Source organism: Miniopterus natalensis, chromosome 19, assembly GCF_054644295.1.
Source record: "Miniopterus natalensis isolate mMinNat1 chromosome 19, mMinNat1.hap1, whole genome shotgun sequence".
In the NCBI taxonomy this organism is placed as follows: domain Eukaryota; kingdom Metazoa; phylum Chordata; class Mammalia; order Chiroptera; family Miniopteridae; genus Miniopterus; species Miniopterus natalensis.
In genome coordinates this window covers 18148710-18174375 of record NC_142099.1, presented here as the reverse complement: position 1 = coordinate 18174375, position 25666 = coordinate 18148710, and the positions used below count along the sequence as shown (strand labels likewise).

At 46.3% G+C, this 25666-nt stretch overlaps 1 protein-coding gene across 1 annotated transcript in view; it reads right to left on the bottom strand.

The window, feature by feature from the left end:
* PAPPA2 (pappalysin 2) overlaps window positions 1-25666 on the bottom strand; it is a 173502-nt gene that overhangs the window by 88195 nt on the left and 59641 nt on the right. The window contains exons 4-11 of the mRNA XM_087828227.1: window positions 19601-19894; window positions 17507-17699; window positions 14526-14647; window positions 12538-13027; window positions 10579-10707; window positions 8577-8668; window positions 4864-5057; window positions 2894-3031 (exon numbers count right to left, since the gene is read on the bottom strand). Coding sequence (XP_087684353.1) covers window positions 2894-3031; window positions 4864-5057; window positions 8577-8668; window positions 10579-10707; window positions 12538-13027; window positions 14526-14647; window positions 17507-17699; window positions 19601-19894 — 1652 coding nt within the window. The remainder of the gene's footprint in view (window positions 1-2893; window positions 3032-4863; window positions 5058-8576; window positions 8669-10578; window positions 10708-12537; window positions 13028-14525; window positions 14648-17506; window positions 17700-19600; window positions 19895-25666) is intronic.

Genomic DNA, 25666 nt, shown 5'->3' with positions numbered 1-25666 from the left:
AAATCAAAGGCATTTAAATGACAATCATAAACCTTTTCTCAAAGAAGCCCCAGGCCCAGTTGGTTTTACAGGTGGGTTTTGCCAAACTTCGAAGGAACAAATACCTCCTATTTTGTGCAGGTGGTTTCAGAAAATTAAAAAAAGGGGAAACTGCCCAATTTTATAAGGCTTGTAAAATCTAAATGTTTAAAAAAGGAAGACATATACTAATTCCATATAAGACTACAAATGCAAAAATCCAAAATAAAAGGTTAACCAATAAAATCCAAGAATATATTTAAAATATACCATAAACAAGTTCACTTCATGAAGACAAAAAATGATTTGATGTCTAAAAAAATAAAACAAATCTATCAATGTGATTCAACATAATGATAGACCAAAGGAGAAAAATCAGGTGATTATGTCACCTGATAAAAATCAAGTCTTTGATTTTTTCAGCTCATATGTACCAGTATGTTCTTCAAAAGGTGGAAGAATTGATCTAAGACTTACACTAAAATTTCTATGGAAAATAAATGTTCATAAATAATAAATAGCTAATGCATTTTTTTTAACGTGCAAAAAGTGAAGGGGGACATGCTCTACCAGGCATATTCACATAGTCAAAGTTATAGAAATACACAGCCAACATGACAGGCGATGGGCAAAAACTACAAGCATGTCCCTTAACATCAGGAACAAGACGGGTGTCCGCTTGCACTGCTCTTACTCAACCTAGTACTGGAAGTCCCAGCCACAGCAACCAGAGAAGAAGAAATAAAAGGCATCCAAATTGGAAAGAAAGAAGCAAAACCATCATTATTTGCAGATGACATGAAACTGTATCTAGAGAACCCTAAAGATTCCACCAAAAAACTACTAGAATGAATCACAATCAGGGACCAATTCTAGCACTTCCCGCAAAGTCTATCACTGGTTGGCCACTGTGCCCTGTCATCAGTTCACGTGGAGACAGAAAAGTGTGTATTTGTGTTGCCCCTTTGTCTCCCAGTGATAAACCCCCATGACATTTTACAAAACCAGATCATCTGAAGAGGGAATTTGCCAACAAGGATGACAGTGCAGAAAAAAAATATGAATTAAAAGTAAATAGAGGTACACAAAAAACAGCCGACTGTGGGAATGCTGAGGCCACTGCCATTTGACAGAGCCTAGGTATCCAGCCAGAGGGGCTCAGTGAAGGTGAACTTGCCCATGTGAATGACAAGAGTGGTGGTGACAGAGGATGAAGGTGCCCCAGAGCGAGTGAGTCCAAGAAAAAAAACTGACTAAAAAATACTCTCAAGATTTATTTTATAACCTTGAAAGCAAAGAGGATAATTTTTTTCCTCAAAGAAAACTCCAGGTTTAAATAGCATCACTGATGAATACCGCTAAAATTAATACCAACCTTACATAAAATATTCCAGAGAACTGGAGAAAAAAGAAACTTATTTTAGGAAGTAAAATCTAGCCTTCATCATAAATCCTGATAAGATGGTAAAATATAAGAAAATTGGGAGCCAAGGTCTAATGAACATAGGTGAAAAAATTACTTAAAATATCCACAAAATGATTCCAAAATTATTGACAAAGGATTATACATCACCTTCAAGTTGTTTTTTTCCAGGTATGTAAGATTGGTTCGCATTTAAAAGTTTATCAAAGTCAAGACATTGACAGGACAAAGGAGAAAATAATATGAACATCTCAGGTGCAGAAAGGCATTTGATAGAATTAAACTCCCCTTTGACCGAAAGCTATAAAATGTTAAGAGAAATTAAAGGAGATCTAAGTAACTGAAAGAACATATTAGGAGACTAGTATGCTAAAGAGAAATCTCTCCCCAAATTGACATAGATTCAATGAAATCCCAATCAAAATTGCATCAGATTTTTTTCCCACAAGTGGAAACTGAAGCTTATTATAAAATGGAAATGGAAATTAAAAGGACCAAGAGCAGCCAAGACATTCTGGAAAAAAAACCCACGCAAAGTTTTAGAACTTACATTATCAGATTTTAAGACGCCTCAAAAACGTACAAGAAGTAAGAGCGTAACATTGATGCAAGAATGTACGGACCAGTAGAACAGAACAAACTGAAACCACAGGGGGATGGATACCTTCACACACCCAACAGAATAGCTGAAACTGAGATGTCAGACACCACATTTGGGGAAAATGTGAAGCAACTGGAATACTCATAAGCCTCTGGTAGGAGCTCAACTACTGTGAAACAATATTTGGGATTATCTACGAAAGATGGTCAACTGCCTACCTGTGATCTAACAGTTCCAAATATACCCAACTATATCTGTACATTCACCAAAAGAAGGGTACAGAAAGTTTATGGCAGAACTATTTGTAACATTGTGATAGAGAAACACTAAAATTAATCCACTCACTCATCAATCGGGATAAAGTGTGGTGTATCCATGCACTGGAATGCGATATTGCAATGATGAAAGTACATACTGTGAAGGTTCTCACGAGAAGCTCAAAACCAAACATAACTAATCTATGGTGCTAGAAGTACAAATAGTAAGTACCTCTGTGGGGTAATAACTGAGGAGAATGAGAGAACATTTGGGGGTGATGTTAACATTCGTTTCTTGATCCATGTGGGTGGTTAGAGTGTATACTCTGCAAAAACTCATTCATCTCTGCATTTCTGATCTTGGCACTTTCCTGTGAGTATGTCACACTTTGATAAACTGATTACTTATAAAGAAGCACAAACTTCAAGAAAAGGTAAAAATAAATTCAAAATGTATGCACTTTGAGATGACAAAAGGAAATTTTCTGACAAGCCATTCCAGTGAATCATGTGTAAGCACACACACATGCACCTCTGTGCACACACGTACAATACGTCTGCAACCTTCATGGTACAAACATTTGGGCCACTTACTTTGAGCCAGACCTCGCGCTCTCTCTCCAGGCTACCCTCGCTGACATCATCCCGAGGTCTGTTTCCACTGGGGACACAGGGAAGCCAGCCGGGAAGGGGGAGATGCTCTGGTGAATCTGGACGGTGCGATGTGCAAACCTGAAATGCAATTGCAACCAACAATCATATGTGGAGGGTGAGAGATAAGACAAGGACACTCTCCAGCTCAAAGCCAAAGTCTCCCTCTCTTTCTGAGTGGCTGATGATCGCATTATTGGCACAAAACATTCCCCAACATAGAGGAATGTCTCAGCGCTCTCCATTAGCCTCCAGGTAGAACCTGCCTGGGCAGAGAAACACACATGCCAACCCTCAGCCCACAGCTGACCAGGGGATCTTGCCCAGAGAATAGTCCTGGCGCATTTCAGGCAACTGCCTCTGGGATTAGCCATGGAAGCCCGTTCAGGACAATGGTTAGATCTTTACCTTGCAGGACTTACTGGCCCCAGGAGAGAGGCTACTGAGTTAGGGAACTGCTGAACATTCAGATGGGTCAAGGAGCCGAGATGGGAAACTCCAGGAAATATCTCCCACCTCACTTAGGGAACACAGGCAGACTAGATGAGAAGCCACTTGAGAAAGCTGTCACTTACTCAGAACCTCCCAACGTTCCTGGCTTCTTGCCTTTTGGCCACCAGGACTCTTGAGAAAAATGCCAGAATTGAGCTGAGGGAGTATGGCAGGCATGGCTAGTTGCCTGCCCATATTTATTTCCATTACTTTCATATGAACAAACTCCAGTTCTGTTCCAGGGGACAGTGTATCTCGGTATAAAGGCTCATGTCCTCAGGGTTCCTTGCAACTAAGGGTGATTAAGTGACCTGGACCTGACCAGTAAGATGTTGGCAGGAGTCTACAGTGTTGAACTTCCGGAGAAGCTGCCATTTTCCCAATAAGAAATAGGTGCTAGCACACACCTGTTTCCCTTCTTCCTGCTTGAAATGCCTACTGCAAGCCTTGAGGAAAAGCAGGCATCTTAGCAGCAGGAGGAAGAAAGTTGCAAGCCAAGGATGCAAAGAACTAGGCCCCAGAAGACACCTTGGTCTATGATGAGTTTCTGGAACTGGAGCACCAAGCTTGGTTGGTCTCTCAATCTCCTGGGGTGTCTCAAGTCTAAAACCCAGGGTTCACGCTGGCCTAAAATACTTAGCGCTAAATCTCACTTCTCTTGGAAGGGCTGTATTGCCCATTGTTATGATGAACAGAAGACTTTATTTGGCAATGGACACACCTGGAATAGTAGCCAACAGCCTAGTTCTTAATCTGCTTTTCAGTATTCAACTATAATTCATAGAAGTCAGTCTTTAGAGTCATCAGAGGATCTCCTAGTTATTTAGATGGATATTCTAGAAAAATTATATACAAAACATTTGTCCTTAGTACTAACTCTAGAGTTTCTTCAATAATAAGAAATCTTTAAATCAAATTATACTTTGCTCTTTAATATATATTTTAAATTTTATTTGATCTTTAAATCATTGCGTTGGATGCAAAATGATTACTATACTCATTTTATGTATGAGAAAACCGGGACGCAGAGAGGTTAAGTGACTTGTTGAACATCACTTAGTAATACTGGTGGGTCCGGTGGTGTAATCCAGGCATTCAGACTCTTTTCTGCTGCTTTTTCTTCTTTTAAAATAAATTCTCAAACACAAAGCCCAAGGGTAATTTCTGATACGTGTACTTCTAAGGTTAATTTTGAGGTGGTTTTGTAGACCTGGAAGCCAACCATTGCATAGCCAAAGTTCCTAGATGAAAACTGGCGAGAGCACGAGGCCGAGGAGGGAATGAGATCCGATTGCCAGTCTAGAAGCTTTTCACTTAATGTTACCTTATTCTGAGTTTAGTAAGGGCCAAACCTAATGTCAAAGTTAGGAGAAATGTCACTTCACAACTTTCTCCGACTTGGCTCTTCTGGCTGAACTTACCATGGAACGAGGCTCCCCTGTTACCAAGGAAACAGGACACTTGTTCTTGTCTTCATGAGCGGAGGAAGCTTGGGTAGCCCACTGATCCAGGTATCCGTCGGGAGTAGGGAGGCCGCAGTCTATGAGGCTGGTTCCCTTCTCAAAAGGCTCGCATATCCCATCTCCCTTAAATACATAGCACAGGCTCGGCTCTCCTGCCAAAAAATATCGCATGACATTTGAAAATGTGTTTTAATATATGTCATGTAAAAATAATTACATTTTTTCTCCAGCCCACTAGAGAATCCCATAATTGATAGTCTAAATGCTCACCCCAAACATGCAGACCACACACACACACACACACATACACACACAATTATTTTCCATTGGAAAGTGGTAGAATCCACCTACATAATAAAGGTATAGAAAGGAGTGGGAATGAGGGAGAAGAAACAGGGAGAAAAAGTAGCTGTGGGCTGGATGTAGAAATAAATTTTAACGACTAGTTGAGTAAGATACTTGGGGGAAGCTGGGGATAAAAGAAGAAAGAGAGTTTAAATAAATGGTATAATGTTTTAGGTATTTGGGTCCCCTTCATAGTTTTTGAAATAGTAAAGCATTTGAGAGACTGGCTTTCAATTACTTTTAGCTGCTAAATTGTGTGTCTTTAACTCACTATGCATCTGATCTGAAATTGGACAATTTGGGCTACAGGTTTATAAGGGCTACTACGTATTATTTCTTTTAGTCTCACAGCAACCACGTGAGGTTTGTGTTTTTTGTTTGTTTCATAAATAGGAAACCTGAGTCTCAGTGATTTTAAGCAACTTGTCAAAGTCCCTTGACTCATACGCCATAGAGCTTGGATTTGAGCCAAGCTTACAGAATGCAGGTTCAGGGGGCTCCCCATTACTCCATGCTGCCTCAAGCTCAGACAGGACTGCCTTCAAGAGCAAACAGGTAAGAAATGAATACTCAAAAAAAACTATTGGGGTCATAAATTGAGCTTGTATTCTCTGGACACATCCCATATTGCTCATAGAGCTCTCTGACCCAGTGAATAGTACTCAGCTGTCGCTATGTAAACTAGCCTCAAATGGAGAAAACTGGGATGAAGTTATAAAGCCATTTATTAAGTTCCACTACATTTTCTACCAAAATTTGGGACTATTAATATTAGCAGCACAATTCTAATTTTGCACTTCTACTTAAAATAACTGGACGTGAAAATAAAATCATGATTCAAAATAAATCAACCCATAGGTACACATTCGATCACATCATTACTGAAATGTGCCGTTGCTATACCAATCCTTTTATTTTTAATTCTTCACAGCAATACCACAGGGCTGTTCCAGTAATTTTCACTGTTCATCAACATGTGTTTATGAATCATTTTCCTTAGTAATTTATTCAAACCTAAGACCCTTCTGTGGTAAATTGAGCTTTACTTGCCAGGAAATAAGCCACTGTTCCGAGGACTTGGTTCTCGGCCTATTTGGGGCCTTAAATTCCTGCATTTCATTAAACCCATGGCCTGTTCAAATCACTACCCAAAGCCAATATATGTGTATTTAGAATGACTTCCCATGATGATTCTTTCTCTCTCATAATAAAGATATATGTAACATGTACTTATGTACATAAATATGCATATATTTTAGATGTATATGTACACATATGTATATCTGAATATGTGCATATATTTTATAATGTATATGTTTATAACAGATATGTATTTATCCTGTTTTTCTGTTTATTAACCAGTGACTGTTTCTTCTTGTTTCTCTCTCTTTTTTTTATTTAACCACTTTAAAATTTTTGCCTCTGTCTTTTTCAAATCCACCTAAAAATTAACAGACACTTTTAAAACATATTTCACGATAATTCCTTCAAACCTAACCTTTGGAGAAATGATCAGGAGGCCTATATGCTTAGCCTGCTATAAATATACCACTCACTAAGATGTCTAACTGTGGACTATATCGTTTTTAACTTTACCCTGTAAAGTTTAGGGATAGTCTTACTGGAGTTAGAGCCTGAGGAAATATAAGCCCAACTTAATGGGATCAGATGTGATAGCAACCAAGTGGGGTTGGCTCTGAAGTGAAATGAGATTTGAGCTGCACTGGAGAAGGCACAGTGTCTGGGGAGAGGGAGGGAGGGGGGGAAGAGAGAGAGAGTCTTGTGTGTTCAGTGTAAGCCCTCTATGTACAACAAATAGAAACAATGCAAACAGAGGTGGGATTAACAAATACTTGTGCACAGAAGGGGGCAGGTAATTGGTTCCGCGTATTCCGCACAGGCAGGCCACATCTGGAGTACTGGATTCCTTTCTGGGCATTGACCACATGAAGCATGCCAGGTTAGGGTAAATGGGAAAGGGTCTGGAAACCTGATCCCACGAGGGGATGTTTGGATTGGAAAGGACAATAATGAGGAAGCATTTCAAATATCTGAATGGTAGTCAAGTCAAACAGGGGAAAAAATCCTCTGTAGTTTCATAGCAAGAAAAAAACTCTTGACTAAGCACTAGGAAAGCTGAGTCCCAGGCTGGCTCTGCAAGGAACTTGCTGTCATGCTACAGATGAGTCGCTAAAATGCTCCAAGCCTCAGTTTGCTAAGCAGAAAGGAGAGGAGAATTTTGTGACAGATAAAGCCCTTTTTAAACAGAGCGGTCTGTTTCAAGGGGCATTCTTCACTGCTGGACGCATGGAAGCAGGACCTACATACAAGAGGCCCACCTCTCAGGAACCAGTGGAAGGAAGCTGGACTTAGTCACTGCCGGCCTGTGTGCAGGCAGGGAGCAGGTGTCTCTTAGGCTCGCTCGTGGTACTTGTGCACAGTGACTATTTTTTGTTGGATGGATGGAAGACTACTTACGATTCTACTCTAGAGAGCAGGGGCACTTGTGTGTTCTGTACAGTACTTCACCCCTTAATACATTCCACCTGATTATAATCATAGCCTACTTTATCTTGAGATTTAGAGACATTAAAATATTTTTAAATGCACTACTGCTTAAAATAACTTTGCTGAGTGGTGATGTCCCAGAGAATCACCTCAGTGTATGCAGATGGGAATGGGAAAACAGTCCACTTCTAAGAAGCCTGCTGATGACAATTTTAATCAGAATTGGGGGAAGGGGGCCAGGAGGCTTCTCTGAGTGGCAGGGGTCTAGAGTTGAAGCCACCCCTTTCTAACTCCTTACCAGCGAATCTCCAAGGTTAAGAACTGTTATGACCTGCCGTCATTCTTCATGATCTTACCTGCTCAACACAGCTCTCCTTTTGGCTTAGAATCATCCCTTACCCTATTTTTATGTAGCATCCATAATGATTGAGTCACTTAGCTGGCATTGGTATTAGACCTGAGGACCCAGGAGAAATCCTTGGTAACATTAATCTAGGTGGCAGTACAACCTAGTGGTTTAACACACAGATTCTAGAGCCGTACTTCCTTGGCTCAAATCCTCACGTCACCACCTCTAGCTGTGTAAGAGAAGGTCCCTGTGCCTCAGTTTAGTGACCTCATACTGAGAGTAGGGATTAAATGAGATAATGTATGTGAAACAATTAGTGCCTGGCACACAACAGACCCATCAAATGTCTCTGTCATTATTACTATCATAGCTAAGCTATGTGTTACAAGATATCAAGAGCTCAAAAAATAAGATGTGGGGATACCTCTAAAATTAGTACATGTGTCTCTGCAGGTGCTCCTAAACTCACCTACACAGTTGAAGCCTTCCTCTAGGTTACATGTCCTTGAGCAGCCGTCTCCACTCAAAAGATCTCCATCATCACACTCTTCTCCCAGGTTCCTAGACAGTAAAAATAGATACATACATACATACAGAAAATTTTTTTCTTTATCACTACCATCATTTTAACTTCTTAAAACTCCTTTTGGTACATTAAAAAGTGCATCCACTTACACATGGAAAATAAAGAGTAACATAAATGAACACAAATAGACTCATAGATACAGAGATCAGGCTGATGGTTGCAAGAGGGGAGGGATATTGGGGGGCTGGGTGAACAGGGGGAAGGGAAGGGATTAAGAGTACAAATTGGTAGTTACAAAATAGTCACAGGGATGTAAAGTACAGCATAGGGAATATAGTCAATAATATTGTAATAACTATGCATAGTGCCAGGTGGGTACTAACAATATCGGGGGCGGGAGCACTTTGTAAGTTAAATAATTATTTGACCACAATGCTGTACACCTGAAGCTAATATAAAATAATATCGAATGTCAACTATAACTTAAAAATTTAAAAACTGCAAGCTGGCAAATAGTGGGAGCTAAGAGCATGCTTTCACACACAAAACAAAATTAAGTATACAGACATTTATAGAGTTAAGCAATGACTGTTGATTGGTGTGTCCAGTGGTTTGTGGGAATTCCTCAAATCCAAGTATCTCATGGCTCACAAACATCTAGAAGACCCATGAGGGGTCCCAATGGTGTTTCTAGTAAGTGGTCTTAAGCTAGAACATGCCAACCAGCCTGTTATGAATGAAATCTGAGAAATAGTGGATTTGGTGAGGAAGAAACCTGCCTGACTATGTGTGGTTTTGTTTTCTGTTCTTTTTATCTTTTTATATTTCTTTGTTTTCACAGTTTTGTTCAATCTATATGCAGTTGTTGTTAAAGTTAGGATTTTGTAGAACTGAAATCTGTCTACGTACAAAAGACTCAGCGGCCAACTGCAGCCTTCCCTCAGTCCAGGCATCTATGGCTCAGGTCCCTGTCCTTGCTCTCTACTACTACCTGGTGGCAGCTAATAAGTATTGCAGGGGACAAATGAATACAGGATGGGGCAAGAGTAGGTTTATAGTTGTTTGTATGGAAAAGAAACAATAATTAATAAATAACAATATAAGAATAAACTCTGTTTTTCACGTACTCACAACTGTAAACCTACTTTTGTCCCACCCTGTACTAGGAGAGGAAAAATGTCATTTTTCTTTTGAATCCCCAAAGCTGATACAACGAATGGCTAAATTTGGACTAAGGTGAGGAAGTTAGTTTAGAGTGACGGGTACATGAAGCATGTTATGGGAACAAAATATATAAACCTGTGCTAAAGCCACTTTGACATAACTAAGATTCAGCCATTGCCAAATGGATTGAGGGTTACCATTGTTTCCGACTCTTCATGTCAAAAATGGAAACACATTTTAACTCAGTAGGTAAAGGGTTTTGGAATGCTAACGTTTTTCAAACCCAGGACATCACTAGTAGCTATAACCATTGTTTAAAGTATACTGCCTCATGGGGATGGAGTAAAGATTAAATAATTAGACATGAGAATGCTTTAAAATAAATCATATTTTAAATGGTAAGTTGTAAATGGAGAAAAGAGATATAAAAATAACAGAATTGAAGAAAACTTCAGATTGTTTTCATCTTGGAGACCATCTTTACAGTTAATATAAGCATACTGCGTATCATCTCATGCGCTGCTGAGATGAGGCCTTAAAAGCTACCCACACACCCGAAATCAGCCCCGATATCTCAGTATTCTGGAGTGAGATCAAAACAAAAGTGGGCCCCTCCTAAACTACGCAGAAAGGTGAGTGACCTCGCAAGATCATTACCAGATCCTAGAGCGCCCTGCCACTTACTTGTCCAAAACAAGTCGAGCTGAAACTTGAGGCTGACACTCTGGGTCAGAGCAGGGCAGGGCTTCTTGCTCTCACATGCCCGTCACACAGTACTCACCTGGCCACCTTCCCATCTCCACAGTAAGGAGCACCGTGGACGTGGCTCAGAGGGGGCGAGGCTTCTCCCAGTTCTGCTCCTGACACAGCTTGGACTTGGTACTGATACACCTGCCCAGGTGTGACCTCCCTGTGGAAACCAACGGGCCGTGACTACCACATCCAGAAAGTTCAGGAGTTTAAAGAAAATGTAATGGGGAACCCCGATGTCAAACATACATCCCATTTTCTGAAACAAAGACCCAGGCATGCGGTCTCCCACAGCAGTAGGATCTGTGCTCCTAGTGCGTCTACATAGTGACGATGCAGTAAATCATGGCTGAACTAATGCTGACCTAACTAACAGTCCTACAAAATCTAGGAGGGTGGTATTTCCAGAGTATCTTTACCATGTTGAAAAAAATCACCAACTACTGAAAAAGTAGTGTATTGGCAAAGTAATCAAAGAAACTGCAGATGAAACTTCAGAGTTTGGGCTCAGCAAGGCCCTTTGTGACTGTGGATTATAGGTTTTTGTTTGTTTTTGTCTCTCAAGAAAATTCTTGCTGGGGGAGACTGAATCCACAGGGGAAAGAGCACTGTCTCTTAGGGGAAGAGAACACCTCCCATCATCGTTTTGGGAATGCAAGAAATTCCATAACTAGAAATGTGTTCCATTACTCCCCACCTCCAAACCTGTCAAAATGCACATATACCAGGTGTGGAGTTTTACCAGTTGACAGCAGGGATGGACAGAGTTTGCCAGACTCTCTCCAGAGTCCAAGTCCACTGATCAGGTAGAGAGCACAAGGGATAGAACATTTAGAAGGGGTGGGGGCTCGACAAGGTGGGGCTGCTGGTTCCAAAGACAAATTCTTCTCTCATCTTAATTTTGTCTAGTGCCTGCCCTGGAAAACTGCCGTCAAACTCTAGGTGGGATGGGAGTGCCTTCAGAGGACAGGATCTCAAAGGGCTGCGGGGACTGCCATGAGCGGCCACCGTAAACCTCCTACCAAGGCCTTCTCTTAGCTCCCAGACTCTTCAGCTCAACCACAAAGCTTCACTCTCTCGCTTGATGCTGCCACCAGCAGACAAGAAATGTCATGGGGTTTCAAAAACACCTTTAAAAGCCTCTGTACTCGCTTTTAGTTATTTTAATAGGAAAGACACTTAAATATTAAGGACTTTGACATTTCTAAATTAGCTGTCTCTGGGGAAGCAGTCTTCTCGTGAGAGTGCCAGACAGTTCAAGAAGGCGGTCTCCGCAAAAAATCATGAGGTAGGAGAATTTGTCTTTGGCGGTACCAGCCTTCGGCTCTAGACACAACTCGTTTAAGCCAACGACCTCATCTTAGTCTGTGTCCCCAGCGCTGAGCACACAGTGCTGGGTACACAGCAGAGCTCAGTAAACGCAGATAGAACAGAAGAGAAAGGAGAGTTGGAGGGAGGGAGGGAGGGAGGGAGGGAGGGAGGGAGGGAGGGAGGGAGGGAGGGAGGGAGGATGAAGCACACATCATGGGTGAGTCAGACGCCATGTAGGGTCTCGGGACAGCTGGCTTCCTGACTTAGCCGTGGATGCGTGGACTATACCCTCCGAGTGCCACAGGAGCTGTGGCAGACTATCCGAAAGTTTCAGCAAAGGATCAGAAGGTAAACTGTGACACCAGATGGGACTGCCTGACTCTGATCAACTTGTGTGTGGCAGTTACTTTCAGTCCAACGGAAACGCCTCACACGCTAACCTCCTTTCTCCGTAATCATCGCGATGGCCTCATTGGTCAGGACAGCTGCTTGTCCCTTTCTGGGAAACATTGTCCTTCATCTCAGATATGCCACTTTAGAGTAATACCCCCTCTGAGATTCTGAACCTCTCTCCAACTAAGGGTATGTCAGAGTGTGAAAAAATGTGGGGGGGGGACAAAACCCACTCCCCAAGCCCCAGGAAGCACCACGGTGTAGAAGCCCCTCCTGCCCAACTCACGTGTCTGTGAACTTCCGGTGAGGGTGCGTCACCACCATGGGTAAGCCACTGGCAAACGGGGGCTCCCGGAGAACCTGGTACCTCACAGGCCTGCAGCCAGAGCACAGGGGGCTGTGGGGCTGAGACGTCAGGAGAGCCGCGTCAATCTCCATCCGCTCGTCGAAGGTGTAGACCTTCACCCCCAAGACCTTGGCATCCACGTGCAGTTTGATGGTGAGCGGGGTGTCGCAGAATGTGTCTAGGGGTCCCAGGTGCACAGACTTCTTGTGCTCCAGCAAGATCTCCGTGTCAAAGAGCGCCTGGGAGGAGGCCGTGGAGATGTAGGTGACCCACAGGGTGAGGGTGTCGGCTTGGACCGGGTGCTGGAAGAGCAGCTCCAGGCTGCAGCCTTCTGTGGGGCAGGGGACCGTCATGTTCATGTGGTACAGGTGGAGCTCTGGACTCCAAGCCTGCAAGCTCGGCTCACAGGGCTGGTCCACGTCTGGAGGCCCTGAGGGAGATGGACAGAAAGACGGACATGTCAGGCATGGCCATTGTAAGTCTGCAAGTGAGCAGCCCACAGCAGCAGCCAAGAAGAAAACTTTGAACTAATTCCTGCAGAAGCTGGTCAGCTCAGTGGGTTAGGTCTCGGGTACTACTGAGGACTCAGGTGTAACAATTCACAAGGACTTTGTAAGCCCCAGTTTCCTCATTTATAATGTAAGTACTGTTTAACCCCTGGCTTACTAGTTAGTGTGGGAGATTTATACAATGCTCCAGAGGAACCTTTGCAAACTACATTGGCAAAAGTAGAACAACTCAGTCCTTCAGCGTTTGGAAAATAAATAGGATAAATCCAGAGGAAACAAGTTCAAATGTACGTGTGTGTGTTGTGTGTGGTGTGTGGGTGTTACATCTGGTGGGCCTTACCGGTTTTTTGCCTGCACTGTGAACGCATTCGTTAACTCACTCATTCAGCAAAAATGCGCTGCGTGCCTCTTTCACGCCTGGCACTAATCTAGGTATTGGAGGTAGAGTATCGAACAAGGGAGATAAAGGCCTTGCCCTCACGTCTTACAACAGGGTGATAGGTGCAACAATAAATAGGTAGAAGGTAGAAGGGCAATTCCGCGTGGTAATGGCATCTTTGAAGAAAAATAAAGGAGCATAAGGGTCATGTCCCACACAGCTTACGGAGTAGTTTTTAGGATCTTAATAAACATAAGAAAAAGAGAAAGACTGTGATTAGGTAAACACTGGTGACGGCGAGGATGGAAGAGCCAGGGCAGTGGTCAGAAGGTGCTAAACCTCATGTAACCGCATTTTCTGGACCCGAGTTGGGGTAACGTTCATGCTCTAATGTGTCCTGGAGGCATGTGAGTGAATATGTAGCTGAGGAGTTGGGGGAGAGACAGAAAAAGGGACAGCTAAAAACATTTCCTCCCTCCTAGAGCCCCGCTTAGATCATAAGCAAAGCACAACCAGTACCGGCGATTAATAGACTCGTAAAATGGCAAAAAGTGAACGCTCTGCTTGGAAGCCCCGGCCCAGCCCACGTCCACCAGGCTGGCTCGGCCGGTGCATGAGTGTCCCCTGCAATGTGTTCTCCACTCTCCCTGGTGGAGAGGAGGGACAGGTCGGCCCGCACTATGCTGCGGCGAGGCTGCTCCATGGGCCACAAGCGCCTGGAACACCGCACGCCTGAGCTGTTCACCTGAGGTCCCCTCCAGCTTCAGCTGATGCCCCGTCCCTCTGCCCTCTGCGCCGACCCCTGCCTCACCCCAGCCACTGGGCCTCCAAATTAAGCATGTGTGGGCATCTAGCACACAAAGGTACCAGGCAGAGTGCTCCCCAGAAAATCACACACACTCACATGCACACTCACACACACGTGTGCACACACATTCGTGCACACACTTGCACACACACGCCACCTCTCCATCTTTCACACCACCCCCCTCCCATTCTCAGCAGCCACCAAGGCTAAACGAGAAAGCCACGGTCCTTACCCACTGCCTCCTCTGGAGTCCAGTACCCTGAGGAGTCGCACACCCGCCCGGAGGAAGCCGCATGCACGTACTGACGGAACGTCCCATCCTCTGTGCAGGCGCCACACACGCTGCCCGGGGCCCTGGGAAGATGAAGGGGGAGGTGGGGAGACTCCATCAGGTGACTTGGAGAGACAAAGTCAGGAGACCTTTGGGGCGGGGGGAGTGGCAATAGGTCATGAGACCCTAGGGGGTAATGGGGAACACAAGTATTTCTCATCTCATTTCCACCTCATCTTTGTAAAATTCATAGTGACATGAGGAATCTCAAGGTTATGAAGCAGAAGAATTTAAGTCCTAAGGGAGGCCTGTGGAGATGAAAATGGGCATCTTCCATCCCCAAGCATTTAACACAAAAGAATGCGGCCGAGTCTTCTACCACAAAACTCATCCCCACCTGACTCTCAGTAAGTCACCCGAAGACCCTCGCATTCCTCCAGCTAAAACAGACACCAACTTTCAGAGTAAACTTTTCTGACGTATGTGGGCTTATGTTTAAACTCCCTACTTTCAATCACATACATAAGAGGCCTATGGAAGGCAATGCCCTGGGCTCTCCATCGCCTGGGGCGAGACAGCTGAATTCCTTACCATGACCCAGGGTCCTTCACAAGATACCTCTTTCACGAATCTTATGTCCCCATCGTGATGAACTAACCACCCTTCCACAAACACATCCTACCCTTAGCACAGCCTTTCTAAGCCCCTCTGTTTAGCAAACTCCTACATACCCTTCAAGGCCCATTCAAATGTAACCTTGGCAGTGGCGCTTAGTCTGACTCTCTGAGTGGCCTGCACGCTCTCCTCCGGGCACCTCCTGCACCTTCTGGCTCCTGTCCTGGGGCATCGCTCTGGGTGGTGAGAATCCCCACCCCACTCCTCCTCCTTTGCCTGTGAGCAAGTCCAGACGGAGCTCTGTTCTTTCTACGCCCAGCAGTCCCTCTAGGGGGGGTGTTTTATGGGCATCCCTGAGACCGTTCACACAACCTGGGAAGAACTCTTCAAACACCATATCTGGGGTAACTGGGAAAAGCAGGACAACAACAGCTAAATAGCAAGGGGCAGCCCCTCCAGGAGGTTCGTGTCTGATACTTTGAATCTCTTTAGAAGCCGGCTGTGAATCACACATCTGTGAATCACACATCTGGAAATGGAGGCACTGAATCAAGGTCTCTCAACACGAAGGGGGAAAAGTAATATCCGGTAACAGCCTAGAAAACTAATATTGTTCAAGGGGGGTCATAATTACGCTACAAGCCCCACATACCTGGCATGGCGCCACAGGGTGCTTTTCATAAATCATTGGGAATCCCTGTAAGAAGCCTGTTTATAAATGAGCACACTCAGGCTCAGGGAGATTAAGTAAATTGCCTAAGGTCACAACAAGTTCCTCAATTCCTTTGAGCAAGTTCCCAAACACCATGAAGTGTCCGGCACTCTGGCAACGGAAAGGTGTCATTGGCTCCGACCTCGCCCAGCCGGCACTCTCATCTGCGTGGACACAGCTCCAAACCGCATTTCCCTGATGCACTCGGCCCTTCCGGGGCGGCTGCCGAGTGCGTGGCCGGGCTCCTCGCTGACCTAAGGGCTGCAAATACCTACTGGGGAGGAGTAAACAGAACTCCCAGCGTGACACAAATCGCCGGGTGCGTGACGTGCGTCTCCCCGGACACACGTGTGGGGAGGCCTCAGCGGGCGGCCCACCGGGCTGGAAAGAGGCAGCCAGTGTGGCCGTTTCTGCCAACAGCCTCGCAGCGAGCCAGCACTGATGTCTGCTTGATCGCAACATTTGTACCAGAGCGAGGACGGAAGGATTAAATTTTTCACATGTGTTACATAAACGGATGTAAAACCCTGCTCCGCACATGTCCACGGGGGACTTGCTGCTCGGCCTGTCCGAGCGGAGCTGCGCGGGTGTCTTCAGCTGCGGGCCTGGGCTGGCCCCATGAGATGCTCTGTGCCTCAGTGTCTCACCCATACAGCAGCAGCGTGCCTACTGCAAGGGCTAAAGAAGGGACGTGCAGACCACAGCCGCTCCGGTTCCCGGAACACGGCGGCAGGCTTGGAAAGCAGGGATCCCGCGCGGGTCACGGATGGGGTGCTGGTCTTTCTCCTTAAAGCACATTCCCCCAGCCGCCCACCAACTGTCAGATGTCATTTTTTCCTACCTTCTCTCCTTTGGGCAAAAGTTACCCGGGTGCTCATTTACACCAGTATGCAAAGGACAAATAAAAGCTAATCTTAGATACGATGACTCTCTTCAATAGACGCATATTAGGTGTCTACTGCGGCAGGACCAGAGGCAAAGATGCAAGAAACAGATGCTCCTGCCCCCAAGGAGCTGCCAGCTGATGACAACTCCGCAGGATGGCAGCCATAAGTGGGGCAGGCACTGGGTACACCAGGAGACAGAGAGGGCACCAGAAATGCCCACATGATCCAAGTAAGCCCCCCAGCTCCCAGCTTGTGGCAGTGGGTAGCCTGCCACCCACCCCCAGAACCGACGGGAAGAGCACAGCTCACTTCCCTTCCCCCAAACGCCACTGTGCAGGAGCAGCCTCGGCGCCACCTTACACTGAGGAGAGGGGCTGACCCAGCCAGGTGGCAAATGCCATCTCAGCCGTGTCAGTTCACTTTCATCCTATTTGCCAACCTCGTCACAGCTCTCGGCAGCCTACCAGATATGACATTCTGCGGGAAACACCTGCCAGGCCCCTCGCCAAGGAGTGAGCAACAGGCCAGGAGCCACTGGGCTTCCAGGGGAGCCCACGAGCTCTGCCGCGGAGAAGGGAAGCGAGAGGGACGAAGGAGGCAGCCCTCAGCAGTGGCTCATGTTCACAGTTCCCAGCTGGGGTTCCCCTGACTTCACATTCTCCCCTTTGCGCACAAGATACGCCGCAGAAGAAACAGGCCGGCGTGGCCATGGCAGGGGCCCCTCTCACCTGTCATACACGACTCCACTAATCGGAGGCAGCCAGTGGATGGTGAGGGACTTGTTGGTCTGCCCGATGACCATGGGTGGGATGGGAATGGGAGTGGGCTTTCGGCTTTGACTCCACTGTTGATACACAAGGTCCAAATAGCAATGCATTCGGGCCACCTGGTTAGGGGTGAAGCTGTCAGTGCAGTTGTCATCTGCGGAGACAAGAAAGGGGACAGGGGAGATGGAGGTGTTAACCCTGCAAAGTCCTCCAAGGCGGGGACAAATTCTGCCTCATTCACGCCTGTGTCACCAGCACCTAACACAACACCTCACACTTGTTAGGCTCCATAAACACCTGTCGAATGAATGAATGTATTCTGTTCCAGAAGGTATCCTATGCTGAAAATGGGAAAGAGAAGGCAGAGATTAGCACTTGCCTATCTCTAACTCGGCCATTACCTTGACGTTGGGCTGGGCCAGGGTGAGCCCAGGGGTCCCGGGCAGCTCTGAGCTGGCGGCTGCTTATTTGGGAAGCCACAAGGTGGCAGTGTTTCAGCATATGGCCTTACTACTCGGGAACGTTTGTGGACTTGCAGACACCTGCTTTACGCCCAGTGACTTTGGCCAAGGTTAGTGAGTGTTCAGTGGCGATGCTCAAGGGGAGACAAAGCCAAAACGTCAAGGAGGCAGGAGAACAGGAACTGTGTGTGGTCCCTACCTCAATTTTGGAGCAGGCAAAATCTCCCTATTAGATACTTTTTTTTTTTTTTGTAGCATTAGAATGAGAGTTATCTTAGTTCCAGGGCCTTTTCCAACAAGAGCGTGCCAGTCAAACACTCACCCCTGCTTCTTTTTTAAAAATATTTTTATTGATTTTTAAAGAGAGAAGGGAGAGGGAGAGAGAGAGAGAGAAACATCAGTGTGAAAGCACAACATTGATCAGCTGCTTCTACATGCACCTCACTGGGGATGGAGCCCGCAATCCCTCGGTGCAGAGGATGATGCCTGGCCAACTGAGCCACACTGGCCAGGGCTGCCCCTTGCTTCCTAGATGTTTCCTCTGCCCGCCCACTTCAAAGGTGGGACTTGAACAGCTCTGCCCTCTGCAGCGCATTGCCTGGTTGCTCTGCCCTGGCAAGGGCCACTGTGACCTTCCTGGGGGAGGAAGGGATGCTGGTCCTTATGAGTGTGATGCACCTGAATTATACACCAAGATGAGACTTGGGTAGGGATTTGTTGATAAGGGACAGGCGGGACCAGCTCACACTCCTTCCCTTCGAAGGCATGACCACGGTGCTATGGTTGATTTATTTATTTTTACTTTTTAGATAGTTCTAGAACTCATCACCAAACAAGCCCGGGACCTTATAGAAAAATTACCTCCTTCCTTCATCCCTGGAACAGGTCATTAAATCAAACCCGGCCTTAATTTAAGAATAAATGATAAATTGGGGTCCATTATCAGGAGACCGCGACTAGTATTACTTTTGGCCAGAAACAAGGGAGGTGTCAAGGGAATAGAAAGAAACATAATCCAGGAAAACAAGACCAGACAATATAGTTGTTCCTAAGGCCAGGAAGGTGGCATTTTTTAAATGAGATGGATCCACTTGGGGAGGGGACGTAAGCTAAGGATCAGCCCTTGGCTTGTGTTGGAAGAAGAGAATCGGATACTTTAAAATAACATAAAATGGAAAAGAAAAAAAAATCCTGAGCTTAACGTGAACCAAGGCCATTTTCTTGACCAACCTCAAAAACAGTACAAAGAGCCCCCTTGACCCAGAAGCCTCTTTTCCCGTCACTATGAGGCCCTTTCAGAGTAAATGCCTTAGAATGTGGACAAGACCAAGAATGACCAAGTTGTACAGGTCTAGAAGTGTGTTTTTCTGCTAATCTCTAGTGAAGGAGACTCTAGGCAACGAGGCTGCTTAACATCTCAATATTTCTTTAAGCTCTTCAAAGACAAGAAGAAAAGACTATGGCATGATCAATACACTTCAGGGCTCGGGCACAAATGTCTGCTTGATCAATCTCTCCACCTCCTGCACGTCCACCCTCCCAGCCCCCAAGCTCCCCCACGTCACCCTAACAGAAAGCAAGCACTGTGCAATACCTGTGTAGCTCATGTAGTTGTTGAACGGGGCCCCTGGGAAGTGGGTGACGCCGCAGGTGTCGTTGGCAGGCTCCGGGTCCTGGCACAGCTTACTCTTAGGAGTGGGGGCCGTGTCGGCGCAGAGGTCCCCGGTGTCCATGGAGGGCACAGTCTCCCTGCAGGGGTCATCGCAGGATTCTCTTTCACTGACCCCTTTGAAGACATGGTAGAGTCCCAGGACGTGCCCCACCTCGTGGATTATGGTGTTGGTATGGCCAGGCACCCCGTAATAGGACGGATTGAGGACAACGCCACCTGCAAATAGAGGGTTTGGAAAACATCTCTGAGCGGGTAAGGTGTCACAGCCCTTTGGTCCTTAATTATGTCTCCTAGTAAATTACCAAGTGCTCGATTTCAGCCGCTAAGGGGACACTTCATAACTTCCAGTGGCATCAGTTCCTGCTCTTCTCTCTGGCCACAAGCACCCTCTGAGCTCATCAGTAAACATCCCCTGCACCAGGGCGAAGGTACAGACAAAATGACACTGGGAAGGGCCACACGCTCAGCCCTGCTGCACAGCAGAATCACCCAGAGACGTGAACACACACAGATGTCCAAATGAGAGCCGGGTGAAATGATCTGAATGTTTGAGGTGACGTCCATGCCTCAATGTTTTTTTAAAACTTCCCAGGTTGCGCACCATTGGTCTAGGTGAGCAATTTTCAACCTTTCCCATCTCATGGCACACGTAAACTAATTAGTAAAATTCTGCGGCAACCCCCGCTGTCAGGCTGGCTGACATTAACGGAGCCATGCCCAGGCCCATCCTGAGGTACATTGTCTACTTTCACGTCCAAAACAGAGCTAGACCTCATCTCCCTTGTTCCTTTCTATCACTTCTAGTAAAAATTCTTCCAGAAATTAGACTTTAAAAGGCCGCAATTCACCTATAAAAAGAAAAGTGGTACCAGTAGTTCAATGTGCTTGAGAAAAATGCAACGTGCCACACCCTCCTCCTAGAGTCACAATGACCTGAGAATTACGTTCAACGTCCTGAAAAGTCCTGCAGCAACTTTGTTTAATCTTTGATTCCCAAACTTATGTGAACACAGACCTGTTAGGGGAAGAATACCTTTGACATCTCTGGAACACTGGACTCCTTGGAGCACAATTCATGATGCACTTCCAATGACAAAGAAAACACCCCGTCAACAGTCATTTTCTACCTGCACGTCCCACCTCCGAGCAAACATTACGTGTCCCCTTATTCTATGGTTCATCCAGGCCCAAGTCCTCTTGTGATCTCCTCCAGTTGTAGAAGAAAGGAATTGTAGCTGAACCAAAAAATGAAAGACTCCAGGAAGAAGGGGTGGCAAAAGCAGCATGCGTCAAGGAAGGAGGGGTGACTGGGGGTGTGGCCCTGGGGGCTCCAGGAGGATACAAGGGTGGTCACTCTAATGGCGGGCATCTCATCAACCTCCAGAAGTCTCTGCCTCAACCCTAGATGAGATGTTTCCAGATCTAAGAATATTCCTCCATAGATTTACAGTGACCTTTCAGTGAACCAGCTTATCTAGAAGTGAAGGAGGAAGGAGCATACACACGCGAGTCCTCAACACTCCCAGAAAACATCCTCCCACCGATCACTACTGGCCTACGTAGCACTCGTGATGCGTAATCCCCACACAGGAGGCTATAGATTTAACCAGACGGCGCTTAAATTTTAATGAAAAACATAAGCCTTTTAACACACTTACTGACAGTAATATTTTTGATTCCAGAGAGATGGGACTTCCTCCCCCAAATCATCTGCACGCAACACATAGTAACCAGCTTAGATGCCATATGCGCCTTAGATAGGATGTTGCCTGTTCTAATTTAGGAGGGAGTGCTGTGTGCACCAACACACATTAAGGAAAATCCCGAGGTCCTGGGCCTCTTACAGTAATTCTGCCCATTAGAGCCAAGGTTATGGAGTCACACTGGACTGGAACTTAAGGAACTGGAATGCGGTCCTGACGCTAACTAGCTGTGGGCCCATGGCTCTGCCCTTGGACCTTCCCCCGGCCTCTCCGTCTGTAGAATGAGGGGGCTAGCCGGGCTCATCCCTAAGCTCCCTTCCTGTCCTCACCCGGGCCGCTAAGAGCTTACATGCAGCACTGCGGGAGACACCATAAATACCATGTGAAGAAATGTATGTTAGCCTGGACTGTCACCACCTCGGCCTTGTAATCTGTGTTCCAAGATTCCCATCTCTCCGTAGCCTGAGGCGAAGGGGAAAGCTGGGAGGGAGCGGCCACAGACACTCGGCTCTCAGATCTGCCCTGGATTTCCCGGGATCGGATTCACTGCCTAGGAATCCTCCTGGCCTCCGCTCCACCACATTGCTCTCTCCTTCCTCTCTCCTACACACAGGGTCCCACACCGCTCTCCTCTCTTTATTCAACTAAGACAACCTTGTTAAATTACTAAAGGAGCCGGTCCTAATCTCTCACACACACACACACGTGGATGAGGGGAGAAAGATACCAATTATTTCGTGGTTTAGTTTATAAAAGTTTTCACATTTTGATAAGAATCACACACACACATTTCCTGCCGAAGCCAGAGTGAGGCATAAAGACTCGTTGCCCCAAATCTAAAGACGAATGCGAGACTTTATTTCCATGAAGAAGAAACAAGACATGATAAATAATAAATAAAACCTGAGTCCAGCCCAGCCCGGCGTGGCTCAGCATCGACCTAGGACCCAGGAGATGGAGGTTCGATTCCTGGTCAGGGCACATGCCTGGGTTGCTGGCTCGATCCCCAGCAGGGGGCGTGCAGGAGGCGGCCGATCAATGACTCTCTCATCATTGATGTTTCTCTCTCTCTTTCCCTTTCTCTCTCTGAAATTGATAAAGATATATTTAAAACACTCACACAAAAAACAACAACAACAACAAAAACTGAGTCCACAGAACGGCAGCCCCTTTCTGCCCTCTCCACCACCTAGGTCAGACCAGGGCGGGCCTGAGGGCCTGTGATTCCCACCCTTTCAGGGGAATGTGCGCTCCTTTCCCAGGAACGACTTCACGGGAATCAGGAAATGACACTACAATTGCTACTTTCCAGTCCTGTTTTATATTAATATTCAAACACACCGGAATCACCTTCTGACGCCACCTACGCTTTCTCCCATTTCCATTGCAGCGACGTGGTCAGGCTCTGAGGGCCCTTACGCCTCTCTCACTCGGGATGGCCTTTGGCGTTGACCGTGGCTCCTCCTCTGGCTGTGGACCCTCCTCACTGGAAATGCACTGATCCTCACCTTTGGGAATATTCCTTGAAAGCTCGTGAGGCTATTTCCTGATCTAGTTCCATGGTAATAACAAGTTTCAGTTTCAAAGGGTTGTTACGAAGATTGAAGTGGTAATGGAGACAAATGAGCGTTTCGTTTATTTTTCAGAACACAGTAACTCTAGAGGGTACTGGACCATTTGTCACTGTTACTCTAATTATATAACGGGCCCTGGCCACACACACGCTCCTTTGCCCCACCCTTGTCGGCTCCCTCCTGACCACCTTCATTCATCAAGACGACAGAAGCTAGAATGTGAGCACAAACAGGACCGACCTTCCAAGTGAGGGCAGGCATCGCCGGGCAGAGCAGCGAACGCCGGGCAGAGCAGCGAACGCCGGGCAGAGCAGCGAACGCCCTCACTCGGGAGCTCCGATCTGCCCCTGGGCTGCTTGGTTTCCACGTCGTCCTGATCCCCAGGCCCGCGGGCAGCCGGGAGACAGACAAGACTTGGGCGGAGTTGAAAACAGACATGTGTGTCCATTCTCTTCTTCGACGACAGACTGGCACTTAAAAATGTTTCAGGGTAGCCTGAAATTAGTGATTCCAGGAGGAAACGACTTATTATGGGATGGGGGCTGATGGCTTCGTTCTTCATGGGCCTGGCTGGCAGGGCAGATGTATACGAGACACTTTGGTTCCGCAGTGCCAGCAATCTTTTCCTTCCCACCTCTCTGGTTATAGTCAATCTTTTGAATATTCCTATACTTCCTTTCCCTGATGGCCTTGGCATTTATACGTTAGATACGGTCCCAGGCAAAACAAGCTCAGCTGACTAAGAGTATATTTCCACCATCCAGCGACATAGGGGCTCGAAACAGAAATTAACTTCAACTATAGAAGATTAAATAACAGCTCCATTTCTTGCATACCTGATTGTATATACGGGGACTTGAACTCGCCACCTGCCAGCACCACTAACTGTACATAACTGTAATATGAACGGGGCTTCCTGGATTCAGCAACTGGTGGCCATGTGCGACGCAGCTGTTGCTTAATGGACTGCCGGCGAGCCCAGCCGCCTCCGTAGAAGGACTTTCAGCCTTGATTATCAAGGGCAAGCTAACACAACAAGACAGGGTTGTTGTGTGGCCTATGGGGTGGTGCAGGGGGGAGAAAGGAGAGGGAAGCTGCTGATTAAAAGATGAAATCTAAGTAGCAGACAGCCAAGCTCCCGAAGTGATGCCGTGTTCTCAGCTTCCAACTGGCTTTTCCCAGCCTTAGCGCCAGGCCGCCAGAGCAGCACGTGGCAAAGAGAACGATTCCCAAAGCCACTTCCATTAAACCAAAACACAAAACACAAAAACCCTCAGGCAGTCTGAGGAAAGGACACAAGTGGAAATGACTTTAAAACAGTTCTGTAAAACTTTTAGGGCTGAATATTATATGCCCATAAAACACGGAGGTTGAGGGCAGGTCTGCAGGTGCCTACATAATTACTTCCAGTTACTAGCTAAAAAACGGCTCCTCGCCCCAGCAGGTTTGGCTCAGTGGTTAGAGTGCCGGCCCGCAGACCGAAGGGTCCCGGGTTCGATTCCAGCCAAGAGCACGCATCTCGGTTGCAGGCTTGATTCCTGTCAGGGCGCGTGTGGGGGGCAAGCAATCGATATGTCTCTTTCACATCGACGTTTCTCTCTCTCTCTGAAAAGCAATGGAAAAAATATCCTCAGATGAGGATTTAAAAAAAAAAAAAACACTGCTCCTCAAAATCCACTTTTCACTACAAAGGGACAAAGCTATCAAAGTGTGCGCGGGGGTCCGAGGAAGACCCGAGGAAAGTGGCAGAGGGAAACTGATACACAAGGGGAGAGAAAGAAATGGAGAAAGTTTAAAAAAAAAAAAGTCACGGGAGCTAGGAAAAGAAGCATATTTTTCCAGAACCAGACCAGAGACCATTTATCTCCAGATCTTGCAATGGCTTCTTAGTTTTACAGCCTGGGGTCTCATTACGAGGAAGTCCTCATTCTGGGCAGGGCTAAACCAAGGCAGCAATGTGTAGAGGGTGAAGATTTTGCAGTCTGCTGTCTTTTTCTTTCTTTTTTTTTTTTTGTCTCCTTTTATACCCTTTCAGCCTTCCCTACTTCCAACTGTCAAGCACTCGGGGCTCTCCAGCTGCTCCCACCTCATGGGAGAAAAATAATCTGATATAAAAAATGGAAGATGTTATTACTGAAGCATTAGAGACTTATGATATAATTCTTTCTTTGATTCTGAATGAGGGAAGTGCTCCACATACACACACACACACCCCCACACACACGGCAGGCCAGAATTTTAGGCACTACAGAATACGCATTTAAAAATATTTTCTATAACTCATTTATTAATTTAGCATTTACTGAGCATCTATTCTGTCAGGTGCCGTTCCGGGCCCCAAGGAGTCAATGATTACTGGGAAATGTTTCAAAAGAAGAGATAAAGGTTATTTATAGGTAAACAATCACACAGAAAGGTGCTTATTTACTCCATCTACTTGTAAATGCACGAACCTACCTTTGGGGCACCCCAATTTCGGGCTATGAAAATCATATCCTAGGGTGATTTTGCCCAAAATTTTCACTATCCAAGGTGCTTACCCAAATTCAAAACCGCAAGGCACCGGGGACAAGCCCATTTGCTGAGTGCCAGCTTCTGACAATGAAATAATCTACAACAGCAGGCAGGGGGTGATTCCCAGACACAGCCCCCCCGTTGTTCACGCCAGGTAGCCTGCCTGGTTAATGAGCCTAGAGTCCCTGGTACCGACA